Here is a 17,381-nt window from a genome sequence, read left to right on the forward strand (position 1 = left end):
TTTATTGAGCCATGAAATTAATTTTTGTGAGGATATAGATAATGGAAGCAAAATAATGATGGTACTAATTATTTTGGTTAGCAAGGTTCGATTGTCATTAATTAACATTAGAGGTCTAGCAAATTTAAAGGTTGTGTCTAATCTTACTTGTTTGGGAATACGTTTTGGCTTTAATAACATCGCAAGAGAAACAGATTAGTATGTACCACTAATACGAGAAATACCTTCGTTTGTCCTTTATGTTTGATTTGATTGCTTGGCATACATCTATCATGCAAAAAATCTTTGAAAATTGACAACACAAATTTGCTCAGATCATGATCAATAACAATCATAGTGAATCAATTTCCAATCATTTAGTTTTAGCTAAAATATAAATGGACACACAAATTCTCCTTTTCTTATCTCCCTCACTAATCCGATTAAGTTAACGAAAGAGTTAGAAATTAAAACTCTCAAATTTATGTATTTCTACTCAAACCTCTCTATTTGAATGAGCGAGGTTTGGTGGTGTCTTGGTTATCTCACACATTTGTTGAATAATTTAGAGATTGGTGGACAAAGTTCATGTTATTTAATTGAATTACATAGGCTAAGGTGTTGTGAATTAATTAAACAAGCAATTAGTAGCAAATTACCTTGGTTTAGAGAAAAGCAAAGCGGTCCGATTAGGGCTAACTCTACCCGGCAGGGCGCGAGTGGAAGAGAAGGACGACTAGTCCGTTGCCGCCTCGCCGGGTACGAGAGTAGCAAAGGAGATTAGCCGGGCTTTTTCCCGGTCAGGTCTTCACTGTCCTATAGGGCACGAGAAGCCATTTCTGAAATCTAGGTTTCACCGCCCGATAAGGCCTCCGTTGTCCGGCCGGGCGCGTGAGGGTTCAGGGTTCATCTTCATATCTGCCAGGTCGGGGCACGGGTGGTGCCTTGGGCTGATTAGATGGTTATTTCTTTGTTGTTGCTTGTTTATTGCTGCTAGTATATACTTCCTCTATTTCTATTTAATTAACGCGTTTGATTTAGGCACATATATTAAGGAGAGGAGAAAGAGTGAGAGAGAGAGAATGAACAAAGCAAGTTGGGTACCTTGTAAATACAAGGTAAAAAATTTACCCCAATAGGAAACGTGTCAACTAAAAAAAACTTCTTAAAAAGAAATACGTGTCAACTAAAAAGAAACAGAGGTAGTATATGTTATTAGAACATATGATGAGGAAAGATTGAAGAAAAGTCGTTTATTTTTCTGCCTCTTGAAACATATTGCAACCTCAATTATCATCATCATACATTACAAAAGTTTGATTACATTAGATCACAAACATATTACACACTATTTTGATTATCTTCGTTGTATCTCCTAGTAATTTCGTGATACCCAGTGTGTATATTATGGTCGAAATATTACTTTGAGAAAGTGATTTTGTTCACGCCTCGAATTCTTAAATTTGTCCATTTTTATTGTATTTTTGTGACTGGTAAACCACATTTCCCAACAACATTAATCTTACAATAATCAATATTTTCCCATTGTATTACACTCGTAAAATTCAAGCTAAATGGGAATTATATTGTAATGCGTTTTGAAAGTTGAAACTATATGCCCTTAGCCCCTTATGAATGACCAAGCACACTGTATGGGGTCAAAGTGTGACATGCCTTGAATAAGGGGCCCAAATTCATAATGTATGTTTGGGCTACAATTTTTATTTGGACATATTTTTTAGCCTATTCCGGTTCTGTTAGCCCCCTTCGTTAATATTCCTTATGTTCTAATACTTTAATCAATATTCCTCATAAATCATTATCAATATAAACTTTGACGCTATTCACTTCACCTTACAAAAATAATATTCAATAAAAATAATTTTAGTTTAGTAAAATTAATTTCAGTTAAGTAAAAATAAGTTCAGTTCAGCTAGAATTTGTTATATACACTCGGGTGTACCGTACACCCATCTAACCTAAGATTAGTTTTTGTTCTTCAATTGATGATAAAATGAATAACAATCATCAAAATGAGAATAAATATTGATGGGTGTGCGGTACACCATACTGATGGATGTGCGGTACACCCGGGTGTATATAACAATCTCTCCAATTCAACAAAAATGATTTCAGTTTAGTAAAATTCAATAAACTTTAAGAAGAAATATAATAGAAAATCTATAATAAAATATTTCAATTCAGCAAAAATAAGGTGAAGTAAACGGAAACTTCATCGTCCTTATTTTTAAACATAGTTCACTCATTCTTAGTAAACCACATAAATATATATATGTATTGTTTATTATTTTTTGTTCACATTTCTTACATTTGTTATAGTCCGGAACATTTGAATATTGACAAACAAATTTATCTCCAATCTATAATTTCCAAAATGCACTAATCCGCAACGAAAATTGATTGGAATGTGAGAAAATCACAAGATTTGATTATGTAACTTTTAAACAAGTGTTTTACCTTCTCTATTCTCCCCAACAATCAATCTGTGACAGTAAAAAATCAATAGTGTTCGGGTGAGCTCCCATAACTGATGTATGGGATCGGTAAAGATTTATCGTCCAACCGGATACCTACACAGTCAACGCGACTAATTTAAGCTAACCCAGGGATAAATGCCCTGATGCCAAAGTCACTAACATGTTAAATATGAGTAAGAAAGGAGGTGAAAGAGAGTTTCGAGAGAGAGGGGGGTTTAGAGAGATAAAATCGTACCTTAGAAGTGAATTATGCGCGGATATTTATAAGAAGATAACCAAGTTGGTGCCACGTGTCAGTTCATGTAGCTGGCATAGTAAGTGCCAAGTGGACAATGAATATCTACGTGGTCGGAAACAGCTCTCCATGTGACTGACAAGAATAGGGAAATATGGTAGAAATAACGATATAGAACAAGATTTAAGGGGGAAGTTTCGCTTTTTATCGGTATTGGTATCATCTCGTACAAATAGTCAATTACCAAACACAGTTAGCCCATTAGCAAAATTAAAGCGATAATATAAGAGGATCAGATAATCTCAAAAATACCATCACGCATATACAAACACAATAATGAAGGAATAATGCATACTTCGTACATCGGAGTACCAATGTACTAGTACTTTGAGTCTGAGATACGTAGCCTATAATGTTGGCTTTACTGCCTTGGTACGATTACTTGATTGTGGTAACGCTTCACACACACACACACACAAAAAAAAAAAAAAAAAAAAAAAAAAAAAAAAAAAAAAAAAAAAAAACGGTTGTGCAATGTGTGGTTTTACTTGGGCAACTTGTACCATGTCCATAAAATAAGTACAACAATATTAATGTTGTTTGTTGCGTTGAATTTGCAACTTTGGAGCCATTCATTGTTACTTGTTAGTGGTATATGTACAAGTGTACAAGCTAGTTCTTGGCACTTTTTGTAGACTTGGGTTATTTCTTTAATTTAGGTTATTCCATGTTCGAAGAATCGATGCCACATTAACAATGTGTTTTTGCATACTTGATAACAATGACAGATTTAGGATCTCAGGAGTAACACCAGTCATCAATTATTTATAGAACAATAAACAATCTCCCCAACCCTCTCCTCCTTTCCCTCCTAAAAAAACTACTATTTGTATATTACATTCGTTATTTTGTTCCTTACAGTTTGCCTCATAACTTAACTTTTACTTTTTTTAGCTACAAGTAACTGCAATTATGTAGTAATGTTTTACGATAGCAAAATTTATATTAGTGTAGTTGATTAAGGATCCACTTCCTAATTTTAAATCGCGAGTTTGAATCTTGTCAACCTGCATATACTTTAAGCTATCTAAGGTTCTAAGGAAGGATATTCCTCCTTGCCCTCTATTATGATGCTCCCAAGGTAGCACCCTAAACTCCTAGACCCTTTGTGTTTTAGATTTTTTACTTAGTATTTGTTACTGAATTTTGAACTTAACAGTTATCCACTTATCCACCAGCCTAATTTTATGCTTGCATTGAGTGAGATCTATATATTGCTATTTTTTTTTTATTATTATTATTATATCATTGTTTGTTTGCAACCTATAAATCTTAATACTACACCCTCTCCATCCATAAATTATATTCCATTTTTGAATATTGCAATGCACAAAATATGAGAGTAAATTGGTTTGTTACTTTTTTTATTTTTTATGTTTAATTTGGGTATGGCAGTATGGGAGGGTATTACTTACAAAAAGATGCTACATAGGAGTATCATTTACGTGTTTTATAAATTTTTGTGTGTAATCTTTCCGATTAATGTATTATTTGATAATTGATATGCAATAATTTTGTAAAGGTGATAAATGGAGAAGTAAACCATTAATAATTTAATATGCTTCAATTTTTTCCTAATTTAAAAATCAATATTTAAAAAAACTGAGTTTTTTTTTCTTGTGTAGTTGGCAACACCGTGTGACCGGTTAATACTCGAGTAACTCCTCGAGTAACCCCTGACCGAGTAACTCCTGACTGAAGCTCTAAAGTAACCCTTAACTGAGTAACTTTTGACCGAATCCCGCAAGTAACCCTTGACTGAGTAATTCGAGTAACCCCGGTCACACCATGAGTCCAACCACGTATAAAAATTTGTGTTAAAAAATACTCAGTAGTGAAATTGGATGTGCACTCGTACGAGTGTGATATATTTGAGCGATGTCCTTTACTTTTTTCCATTTTTTTTACAAGTGTGATGTTTTTGTTTGTACTTAATAACTTTTCTTATTTTTATGACTTGAAGTTTTCAACATACGAGTCTTTTTCTTTGGAGAAACATACAATTCATTGAGTAAATTCTTTCGTTTTGGGACAACGAGAGAAAGTTTATGAACGGCAGTACAAGAAAGTTAGTGTACGAGCAAGTTAGTGATGATCATGTACGAAACAAAAAGTTCACAAAAAAGAGGAAATTATGGAAAATTGAATATGTTAGAGAACCTTAGTAACTGATTTGTACTGTAGATTTTAAAAACTGATTCAATGAATCTTTTAAATTGATACCTTGTTGAAGAAAAAAAATTGTGGTGCTAAATTTGATTTTACTACAAATTCTACTCGTAATAAAAAAAAAATATTGAAGTACCCCACTTTTTCACCTTAAGGTTATAATATTGAGATATTATTTTTATCTTAAGAGCTACGTACTCTATATGTATATAATAATCTCAAATCTCTCAAATGTTGCGTCTTGTAATTGTTATCTCTTACAAATTATGAGTTACATCTCAATTGTCACTGTATTAAAATTTAGTCAAAGATGTGCATATTAAGAGAGATAAATAAAGAGAACTATTGAGATTAGAAAACATATTGAAAGAGTAATAGGACAAACTCAAACTAACGCTTTTTCTCAAATAAATGGAGCAATTTTTAAGAGATGAATACCACTTAGTCATTATGGTTAATTATGTCACGTGACAACTCTGATTGGTTCTTTTTTAAATTAATCAAAATTAAGAAGGTTAAGCGATTACCCCATTATGCCGTGCCGAAAAAATAATATCCATGCACGACTCATGACACAATGCGTTGTCATGCAGGGCTTATAACGGGTTTGTGCCGAATCAAACCATATTCATGTCATATTGTCATACCTAACCCGCTTTCGTACCGACCTGACCAATGTCCATCTCTAACTAGGTACGGACTATAGAGTACTTGTACATTAAAATCGTTAAAGAAAACACGAATTATATATTCCTGTATTTTCCCTCAAATTTTTTAAAACAATTGGGTTTGTCAGTGTGTGTCATCTTCCTCACTGAGTACTGTCATAGAGTAGTTGCTACAACTGGAAGCGTCTTTCTTCTACCTGATTTACAAGCAATTTTCCTCCTTTTTTTGGGTTATTCAACTGAGGAGAGAAAATTAGAGAGAGGGTACAATGGATTCATTAATAGTTGGGTCATTTACAAGGCCAAATTCACACAATTTATCAGCAGCTGTTCATCTTCCTTCACTCAGAAATTGTAAGGTTTCTACTCCTTTGCTTTATTTTTTAGTTTATTGATCAGAAAGTTGCATTTTTTGAATGATTATTGATCTTTAATTTCTGGGTTTTGCTTAAAATATAACTCCAAGAGATGGGTTTGTTGGGATTTTGGAAAAAAATTAACCCAGTTTTAGTAATGTTTTGTTTAACCCTACTTAAACTGTTGATTTATTGTTCAAACCCAGTATTATTATTATTATTATTGTTATTTGAATGGTGGTTGTTGACTTGTTTTGATTAGTGTTTTGATTATTTATAGAATGTGGGTCTATAAATTTAGTATTGTTACTAGAATTAGACAGGTAGAAGATGCATGTACGATATTATTGCTTGTTGTAAAATTCAATCATAAGATGCTCGTCTTTTCTGGTTATGTATTTGTGTGGTGTGTTGCAAACCTTGTAATAATCGTTGTAGTTTCAATTAATCGTAGACTAAGCGGATTCCTAAATGTTATGGGTTTTTGGTACTCTATTACATGTTTTTGAAGGTTGTAGTACACTATTAATGAATTTGGCAATGATAATTAATGCTGTATTGATCAATTTATACCACTATGAGTTTGATGTTTAAGTTAATAGTTTCACTGTCATTTTTCTGCTCCAGGTAGAATTTTTCGTTTTTCACAAATGGTTCCTTGTGATGAAACATGTTAGCCGACCCCAAATCAATTTGGGACTAATGCTTTATTGTTGTTGAAAATTCAATTCCATATGGTTGTATGATATTAAAAACATAAACATGTGAATGCAGAAACGAATAAAAAAATATTACTAGCCATGAATGTATCTAAGGAGCCTTTTGTTGTCTGTCTGTCTGTCCTTTGCCATTGATATAGTGTTAGACTGATGTTATGGCTGATGTTTCTGATCTAGCAATCCAAGGCTCGAAGTTTAAAGAATGGAGTTTGATAGAGGGAATTTGCAATGTGAGGTACCAGCGACAGTTGGTGGAGAATCACACTATAACTGGTCAAAGGAAGCATATGCTGTCCCCGACATATAGTAGAAAACGCTTGGTAGTTGCGTGCCGCGGACAGTCGCTTGAATCTGAACCAAACGCTTATGAACCTAAGAATATTTGGAATTCAATTATCAATTTTTTGGATGCCTTTTATAGGTTTTCAAGGCCTCACACAGTTATAGGAACAGTTAAGTTTTCTAAGGTTTCAACCTTTTGATTAATGTCACATCTCTTCATTCCTTCTGATTCTACTTGCATGCCTATGCTCTTGAAATTTATGATATATAACTTGGATGTTTTACTTTTTTATGACAGGCATTGAGCATAGTTTCAGTTTCTCTACTTGCAGTGCAGAAGCTTTCAGATTTTTCTCCTATGTTTTTCACTGGAATGTTAGAGGTAATGCTGGATATATGTGCTCACTGTCCTCCTTACCTAGGTATATTTGAAGCGTTTTCTCTATCAATAAATGCTTCTCCTGATCAATCTATGACTCTTTACAGGCCATTATTGCTGCTCTTTTCATGAATATATACATCGTAGGTTTGAATCAGATATCTGACATAGAGATAGACAAGGTAAGGACTTGACATATCTTGCCTTCCATTTATTCACAAATTCACAATCTACATCATTTTATTCAAATACATATTGGCATATGCTGTTTATATTACTTTCTCTACAATGAAATTAGTTGATATAGCTCCGAACAGAACCATGAGATGAGGCATCTAACTTGAAGCTGCTTAAGTATTTACCCAATCTCAAAATACATCATGTTTCTGCAACAAAATCAATTTACTAAGGAAAAATAAAAAATAATAAAATCCAAAATCACTAAGGACTATATGTCTACATTTAACATTGCTAGACAATACTGTGTATTAGTTTGATACTCAGTTAACTTCGGTCAATAACCTTGTCACTAGTATACACTAGTTAGGTGTAAGGCAGAGTAAAGTAGTCCCTCTACAGAACCTGCTGTTGGTAAAATCCATATTGGATAGTTTTTGTTGTTCATGCTACATGGATCATGTTATCTAATGTGTGTACATCTTAATGTGGTTATAGGTCAACAAACCATATCTTCCTCTTGCATCCGGGGAATATTCTACTGGAACTGGTATCTTCATTGTTACGTCATTTGCCATATTGGTAAGGAGTTCTAAATGCGCTGCTGAGGATGACTACATAATTTTTGTTAGCTTATGAAATGCTTTCAGCTTTCGGGTTGTGCATTGCATACATCTATTTCAAGATTTGTATTTCACTATTTCCTATTACCAAATTGTTGGTTGCTCTTCCATCCTTTTGTTGACATTTATCATTCATGTCCGTACATTGCATGTTCTTCATCCCAAATTGTTATCTCCATGTATGTTCATTCTGTCCTAGATTTCTTGGATTACCAAGTGTTATTCTCATTTATTTGTTTCTCTGTCATGCAGAGTTTTTGGCTGTGGTCAGTTGTTGGTTCATGGCCCTTATTCTGGGCTCTTTCTGTCAGCTTTGTGCTTGGTACAGCATATTCCATAAATGTAAGGTTTAATGCTCTAATGGTTTGTCAGAGACATGTATGTGATGCTTGGTTTTCCTTGTTTTTTGGTGGTTGCTAATCAAACTATGGTCATAAAGTTGAAATATTTTGAACAGAGACAGTATTGAGTTTAGTGACCAACCAAATGTCTATGGCTGGTGAACATATTACGTAGCAGTATGTTACTTAGGTTTAAACTCTGCCCTGACTGAGAAACACCTTGATCACAGAGACAGGTGATCAAATTTCCAAATTTAAGTTGTATTTTCTGTTTATATCCATTTAGTGCAAGATTGTAGCCTCTTTGTGCTCTTTAACATCTGGATGCTATTTTCACTAGATTTTGGAAATCCAGCTGGTGTTTATTCCAAAGGGACTGAGTATCTAAAAGCTGCTCTTATAAATGAGGAAGTTTCTAGAAAAAATTCAATAGAATCTCTCAAACCCTTTTTTGCAAAGTTTGCTTTCTTTGCTGTAGTTTGACAAGTATGATGTCTTATTGCTTAAAAATTTAGAACTTTTGTATGAGGTGGTAAATTTTGCTTATTCTTTGCTCTTGGACTTTCAGCTGCCTATGTTGAGATGGAAGAGATCTGCTGTTGTTGCAGCAATGTGTATCCTCGCCGTTCGGGCTATAATTGTTCAAATTGCTTTTTTCCTGCACATGCAGGTGGTGTTCTGACCCTCGTCATGAATATTGTTGGTATTTGCATATCCATTTGGTTATTGAAACTTAGCATATACTACCAAAACTATTGATTTTATATAGTTATCCAGAAATTTGTTTGATTATTTCCTGTTGCTCATTCACCAATTGTGAACATACATTGCTATATTTTCTTCAAAAATTATGCATAAACTTCATTAAGTTTTGTTCATCTTTTACTCTCTCTAAAGGTGTTCAATTTGTGTGCAACTACTGCAGACACATGTCTTTGGACGACCAGCTATCTTTTCCAGGCCATTGATTTTTGCAACTGCATTTATGAGTTTCTTTTCGGTGGTTATAGCATTGTTTAAGGTAAAAACTCATTTCCATTTGAAATAGTGATCTGCTTGATAGATGACTGTTGTATTAAGCGCCATAGTAGAAAATGTTCTAAGTTTAGCAAAATTAATTTCAGTTTTTTCAGTTTGGTAAAAATAATTTCAATTCAGCAAAAATAAGGTGAAGTGAACCGGGCCATACTCTGCATCTGTCATTAGATTCAACTAGAAATGATGTATTAAAGTAATAAGATACTCTTGTGCATTGTGATTAATTTATGTCCCATAAACATATTTCTTAATGTTGAATGCTCAAGTCTAGTAACTCATTTTGAACCACTCTTTTATGCAGGATATACCTGATATGGAAGGTGATAGGATATTTGGTATCCGGTCATTTACAGTACGACTGGGACAGAAGCGGGTTAGTTTTGATTAAGTAATAAACACAGGGAAAAAAAGGAGCATATGTGATTTACAGACTTCATGGCTTAATTCTATTATTGCAAATCTGGCAGGTATTTTGGATTTGTATTTCTCTACTTCAAATTGCTTATGCTGTTGCCATTTTAGTTGGGGCATCATCCTCCTTTCTTTGGAGCAAACTTATCACGGTATGTACAATGTGCTTCTATATTGACTTTGAAAAAAAGCATGTCAATTATTTCTGGAATTTAGATGCCTTTTAGAAGATTTACGGTCCATAGTTTCAAGAAAGTTTTTATTGATGTTACGAGATGCTGACACTAAGGTACCTAATACCTATTCTGCTATTCACAGTGAGCCATCACATCTAAGGTCGAGAATATCTGTGCAACATTGGTTGCTGTCACTGCTTAACCATTATGGACTGACAACTAGTGTATTCACCATAGATGAGTGAAACTCCCATGATAGAATACTGGCGAGGCCAATTAATACTTAGTATTTCTAGAAAATATTTCCACGTTGTTTTAGCTATTAAAAGTCACCCTAGATTGTTTATTATCATCTTTAAAAGAACAAGCTCTTTGGCTACTAGATTTCCAATCTTTAGGGTCATAAATGGAATTGAAATTCATGAGATACGCCCTGAAATAAAATTGTATTAAGTTTACATGATCTCTGGAAAGGGTAGTATAATTACCCTACCTTCACCATGTTTTTGAGTTTTCCAACACTTTTTCATTGGATGATTGAATTTTGAGGATATACAAAAAAATAAATAAATATTAAAAATGATCTGCCTTGGCCAAGCCTAATATCTGAGCCTAAATCTTATGAATCTTATTCAATGTTGGAAAATGGGGATTAAGGCTAGAAAAAGGTTTCACTTTGTTCCATTATTTCTTTTCTTGTAGGTTGTTGGTCATGGTATATTGGCTACAATGCTGTGGAGAAGTGCCAAATCTACTGATCTTAGCAGCAAAGTTGCAATCACTTCTTTTTACATGTTCATCTGGAAGGTAAGACGGCACCCTATTTAATCTTACCCTTATTGTTGCTTCGTTAATGCCTGTTTCTGTTCCAAAAGGTGGAGTAGCTTTATGTTTGTTCTGCTATGGTCTAGGTACTGCTGATATTGCTTATAGGAAATTTCAATTCAGTTCCTTTGACACTTAATAATAAGACTTTGGAACTAAAAATTATAAAAACGTAGAGTTATTGACTGTATTATGTCGAGTAATATTATACTGATGCCATATTATCCTTTGATGTCAGGACACTAGTACACTACATTATAATGTTCATTTGGTATTTTGTTGCTAGTCTTATTCCTTTGTCATTGTAAACACAAATTTTAAATCTGCAAAGTATAGATTCAACAGAAATTATAATGCCTACATAAACTCGTTTGGTCTTGAATGATCATCTTCCATGACGGGATTTTAGTTATTGCATTGATAGTCATCTGAAAGGTCGTTTCTCCTTGCAGCTATTTTATGCAGAGTATTTGCTAATACCGCTTGTAAGGTGATTTACAGAACGTGATGAAGATGATTTTGCTCCCCAGATTAGTGACAAAGTGTACATATAGGATTTTTCCTTATTGAGGGGAGGTACATTAAATATTGAGCTGAATTTGTGCAAGTATTGCTAAATATTCAGATATTTTTTTCATAAAAAAATGTCAGCTTCAGTTAGTTGCTGTCATTTTCATTCTCCTCTTTACTTCTTTCTGTGGATCAGGTAATTTCAAGATTCATATCTGCTAAACTAGCTGACATCCTGTCTTAATTTTAGATAATTTTTTTTTATAAAAATACCTTTTTACTTATTTTATTTATTTACTTTTTAATTTTGCTAAATAATCTTGAGGCTGAGACAAATAGAGGAAATAGGAAAATTTATGACAACATAAAATTGAGAGTAAGATAAGTTAATAAGGTTCACAAAATTTGTTAGGTTTGTAGGCCTTGGTTGATTTTGTTCAGAGGTAGACAGAAGCATTCACTGAAGTACAAAGTATTTCAAATGTGAAATCTGATATACTTGTATTTGAAAGCATGGCACGCGTGCGCGTGTCATTAAAATCAGGTCCACCTCGAGCCATATTTAGGTGATGAACAATTTGTAACCATTTAAGTTTAATATGGTACTCCGTACTTCTTTATTCGAGTACAATTCAATTATTGTACTTCATATTATTCATACTGTGTTAAACATAAGGTTTGCTAGGCATTAATTGAAGTGATAAAGATTTGGGTTTTGTTACTAGGAGTTTAGGTTATTTTAAAGATATGATTATTATTACTTTTTATAGTAAGGCAAAAACAACAATACAACATACTTGTATAAGATAGTACTGATCCATCAAATCAAATAAATCAAAGTTGATATTTGCCACATCTTTTGTTTTTAGTGGAGGGAGACAAATTCCCAGAACACTAAATTGATTTGGAAATCACTCCCTAAAATATAAGTTGCCCTAGCTAGATTTAATTTGACTTGAATGATAAAAACTAGATTCAACGCGTATACACCCAATCAAATCTGGCCTAGTGACCCAAATTGACACCTTAGTAAGTTTCATCCTGTATGCAATAAATCACAATGATCTATTCATAACATCATCCCTTTGCTAGTTCGCCACGATAAAAATCCAGTTACGGAGTAACTAAAACAGCAAATAAGAGTTACTGTAACAAATTCACATGGAATATAATGATTGTATTAATAAAATTAAAAAAAATGTAAGTATTAACTTCCAAATGGATGAACTATAATTTGCTGTCTATTACATTTGTCATTTGCTGTCCAAAATATTTTGCTCACATGAAATCAAGGTATCATGGACATATAATTTAGGGAGAATAATTGATTTCAGTCATTCCACATTATATTTTGATTTTCTATCTTAATTAATCTGATAATCTATCTTGCACCGAATCATATTCCAGATTATTACGTTGAATTATTGTATCATATTCCTATTATCCTATCCGCAGGTTGTCAAGCCAGTTTTTTTTTTTTTTTTTTTTTTTTTTTTAGGTGCAAATCAAGCTAGCTTATGATCTTAATTGTTGAGTTTTATACTAAAAAATTAGTAGAATTTTTTTAACAAAAATTAAAAAAAAATTACTATGTACTCTGTAATATTTTTCTAAGCAATCTCCAAGGATAACCGGAGATTTAGACTCTCTTTTGTTAGGTAAATCTGTAAATAACAAAAATATGGTCTTAGAGTGATTATATATAGAGCTGTCAATTCGGGTAACGGGTCGGTTTTGGGTCGGTAAGAGTGGGTCAGGTCAACTCGGGTCGGGTCAATTCAGATTAATTCCATAACCTATGCGGGTTGGGTTAGGGTTAGGTCATGCTTGAGTCGGGTCACGTCAGGTCACTTTTTATCGGGTTTGGGTCGGGTTTAGGTCGGGTTAATAACAGCTCGAGTTACGTTCGGGTCGGGTGAACAATAGGTCGGGTTTAATTCAGGTTTTCACGGGTTAAAACGGGTTAGGGTAGTTCTCGGGTTCGAGTCAAATCAATAATTTGCGGGTTAGAATCAGGTCAGGTCATTCTCGAGTTTGAGTCAGGTTCGGTTCAAGTCAATAATTTGCGGATTATAATCAGATCGGGTCATTTTCAAGTCAGGTCATTCTCGGATTCAAGTTGGGTTCGGTTCAAGTCAATAATTTGCGGGTTATAAATTGGTTAGGTCATTTCCAAATCGGGTCATTCTCGGATTCAAGTTGGGTTATGTTCAAGTCAATAATTTACAGGTTACAATCAGGTCAAGTCATTTTCAAGCCAGGTCATATTCGGGTTCAACTAACTATAAATGGATAATTATCATTTTTATCAAGCTAATTATTTCCTTGACTATAATATATATGGCAATATACTAGGGAACTATAATTTATAATTTAGGAAGATAATTATCTCCTTTGACCATACAACAAATATATATATTATATTTAACACTTAAATTTGAGGATGATGCTCCTTTCTTTTGCTGCCTGGACCGACTTGGTCTCCCAAGACAAAATGCTTTGATCAACAATAATACGGTGGTCTAAATTTATGTCGAGTCAATAACAAGTCGTGTTAATTTCGAATCGGGTTAGTAACAGATCGGGTTGAAATTTTGGGTTGGTTAAGTAATAGGTATGGTAAAATTCGGGTCGGGTCAATAACAGTCGGGTTGATTTCGGGTCGGGTAAGGAATGGGTCGGGTTGAATTCATGTTAGGTTAGTAACAAGTCGGGTTAAATTCGGGTTTTGACGGGTTAAAACGGGTTTTGGTAAATTTCGGTTCAAGTCGGGTTCGGTGCAAGTTAATTAAATTGGCCGTTGTAAACGGGTAAATCGGTGCAAGTTGTAAACCGGTAAATTGGCCGTTTAAAAGCAAATTGAATGGTTCCACACACCCACTTGGACTCTCGGAGGGTATTAGGGGCCATGGTAAACAATTCGGCAATTTTTAATTCCGAGCGAAAAAAAAAGTAAAAAATTCCAAAATTGAAAGCTAATATCCACGCTTTTTGAGAAATTTTGGAGGTTTCGGGGCCCGGTGTAGAAAGTCTTGATATTCTATGGGATACATTTCGGGGTCCATATAATGCCGTTTGGAACCATATATGATCATTATTTGTTGTCATAAATGTTCGTAGTAGGCTTGAGTTAATGAATTCCGTGCAAGTTGTAAACCGGTAAATTGGTCGTTTAAAGGCAAATTGGATGGTTCCACCCACCCAATTGGACTCCCGGAGGGAATTAGGGACCATGGTAAACCTTTCAGCAATTTATATTTCCGGGCGAAAAAACAAACAAAAATTTCAAAATTGAAGGCTAATATCCACGCTTTTTGAGAAATTTTGGAGGTTTTGGGGCCTGGTGTAGAAAAGTATTGATATTTAAGGGGATACATCTCGGGGTCATATAATGCCGTTTGGAACCATATATGATCATTATATGTTGTCATGAATGTTCGTAGTAGGCTTGAGTTAATGAAATCCGTGCAAGTTGTAAATCGGTAATTAAATTGGCCGTTTAAAGGCAAATAGGATGGTTCAATCTTCAATCAACCCAATTGGACTCCCGGAGGGTATTAGGGATCATAGTAAACATTTCGGAAATTTATATTTTCGGACGAAAAAAAAGTTTAAAAATTCCAAAATTGAAGACTAATATCCACGTTTTTTGAGAAATTTTGGAGGATTTGTGGCCCGGTGTCGAAAAGTCTTGAAATTCTAGGGGATAAATCTACGGGTCATTTAATGCCGTTTGGAACCATATATGATCATTATTTGTTGTCATAAATGTCTGTGGTAGGCTTGAGTTGATGAAATCGGTGCAAGTTATAAACCGGTAAATAGGCCGTTCAAAGGCAAATTGGATGATTCCACCCACCCAATTGGACTGCCAAAGAGTATTAGGGACCATGATAAACATTTCATAAATTTTTATTTTCTAGCGAAAAAAAGTCGAAAATTTCCAAAATTGAAGGCTAATGTCCATGTTTTTTGAGAAATTTTGAAAATTTTGGGGCCCGATGTCGCAAAGTCTTGACAATTTAGGGAATACATCTGGGGGTTATATAATACCGTTTGGAACCATGTATGATCATTATATGTTGTCATAGATGTTAGTGGTAGGCTTCAGTTAATGAATTCGGTGCAAGTTGTAAACTGGTAAATTGGCCGTTTAAAGGCAAATTGGACGGTTCCTCCCACCCAATTAGACTCTCAGAGGGTATTAGAGAGCATGGTAAACATTTCAGCAATTTTTATATCCGGGCGAAAAAAAAGTCAAAAATTTCCAAAATTGAAGGCTAATATCCACGCTTTTTGAGAAATTTCGAATGTTTCGGGGCCCGGTGTCGAAAAGTCTTGAAATTCTAGGGAATATATCTCGGGGTCATATAATGTCGTTTGGAAAATATATGACAATATTTGTTGTCATAAATGTTCGTGGTAGGCTTGAATTAATGAAATCGGTGTAAGTTGTAAACCGGTAAATTGGTCGTTTAAAGGCAAATTGGATGGTTCCAGCCACCCAATTGGACTCCCGGAGGATATATGGGACCATAGTAAACATTTCGGCAATTTTTATATCCGGGCGAAAAAAAGTCAAAAAATTCCAAAATTGAAGACTAATATCCACGCTTTTTGAGAAATTTCTAATGTTTCGGGGCCCGGTGTCAAAAAGTATTGAGATTTTAAGGGATACATCTCGGGGTCATATAATGCCGTTTGGATCCATATATGATCATTACATGTTGTCATAAATGTTCGTGGTAAGCTTGAGTTAATGAAATCGATGCAAGTTGTAAACCAGTAAATTGGTTGTTTAAAAGAAAATTGGATGATTCCACCCAGCCAATTGGACTCGCGGAGAGTATTAGGGATCAGGGTAAACATTTCGGCAATTTTTATTTCTTGGTGAGAAAAAGTCAAAAATTTCCAAAATTGAAGGCTAATTATCCACGCTTTGTGAGAAATTTTGAAGGTTTTGGATTTATATATGAGTGATTATATTTGCATAAACGTAGGTTTCTCTAACAAAGATTCTTTTACTAAATCATCGCCTATTTTTAGCGAAGTTTTTTTTTAAAAAAGAATTTTTAGCCAACTTTGACATTTTTGTTTGTTCTCCTTGCCTAATCTAAGCTTAGCAACAATGTATCATGTATGTGTAAACCTGTTGAAAATTTCTAACATAATACTGCGCAAATATGGGAACTAAGCTCCCATCTGCAATCCATGTATTAGTAGCAACCTTGCTAAATACAACCCTGAAGCAGGATTTCAAAGACTGTTCAGATTTTCACGAGATTGGATTAAAGGAACCGATGGATGAATCAAGAACTACAATGCTATTTTCCAGAGATCTTAACCTATGCACGTAATACATGACTATTAATTCCAAACAAAGTATCATCATATTCCTAGAGTACTCAGAAAGTGTAATTAGTCTGAAAAATAGTTGTGTCCGTGTGCCTTAGGCATAGGCAAATATCAATCACGTGTTCCATTTTTTTCCTGCAAATACAATTCTATGTAACCTTTTTATATTATCTTAAGCAAAATGATAGGTCCCAAACTTTGAATTTTTTAAAGTAACACATACAAGTTGTAAAATAGTTTTAAACTGAAATTGTTCGTAAAACAACCAAGCTTTAAAGAAGAAATCAAAATCTTCAACTAAAGATCCTTAGCAGTACCCTTAAATAAAGCAAGACTGCTAACTTATTAAGAATTAACATCATTTTTGTCTCAGGCAGATCACTGAACAAAAAGTTTGTTTTTTTTTTTTTTTTTTTTTTTTTTTTTTTTTTTTTTTGAAATATTAAGAGTAACGGAAAACAAGTATGGACAAGCTGCATAACTACTAAGGTACGAGAACTAAAAATCAACTACAGGAAAACACAAGGGATTGAAGACAATATCACCAAACTATGCAGGAAAACAAAATATAGAGTATCAA

The 17,381-nt window shown here is 33.9% G+C and overlaps 1 protein-coding gene across 1 annotated transcript; it reads left to right on the forward strand.

Annotated features, from left to right (window-relative positions):
• The first annotated feature begins 5,610 nt into the window (after positions 1-5,610).
• LOC145634179 (homogentisate phytyltransferase 1, chloroplastic-like) lies at positions 5,611-11,613 on the forward strand. The gene is made up of 12 exons (XM_081685594.1): positions 5,611-5,963; positions 6,862-7,136; positions 7,265-7,348; positions 7,453-7,527; positions 8,021-8,104; positions 8,398-8,487; positions 9,055-9,156; positions 9,412-9,507; positions 9,826-9,897; positions 9,992-10,087; positions 10,814-10,918; positions 11,389-11,613. The coding sequence occupies exons 1-12, from the start codon at positions 5,879-5,881 to the stop codon at positions 11,428-11,430; spliced, it is 1,206 nt and encodes a 401-aa protein (XP_081541720.1). The 5' UTR covers positions 5,611-5,878; the 3' UTR covers positions 11,431-11,613.
• The last annotated feature ends 5,768 nt before the right edge of the window (positions 11,614-17,381 follow it).

Source organism: Chenopodium album, chromosome 6 (assembly GCF_948465745.1).
Source record: "Chenopodium album chromosome 6, dcCheAlbu1.1, whole genome shotgun sequence".
In the NCBI taxonomy this organism is placed as follows: Eukaryota; Viridiplantae; Streptophyta; class Magnoliopsida; order Caryophyllales; family Amaranthaceae; genus Chenopodium; species Chenopodium album.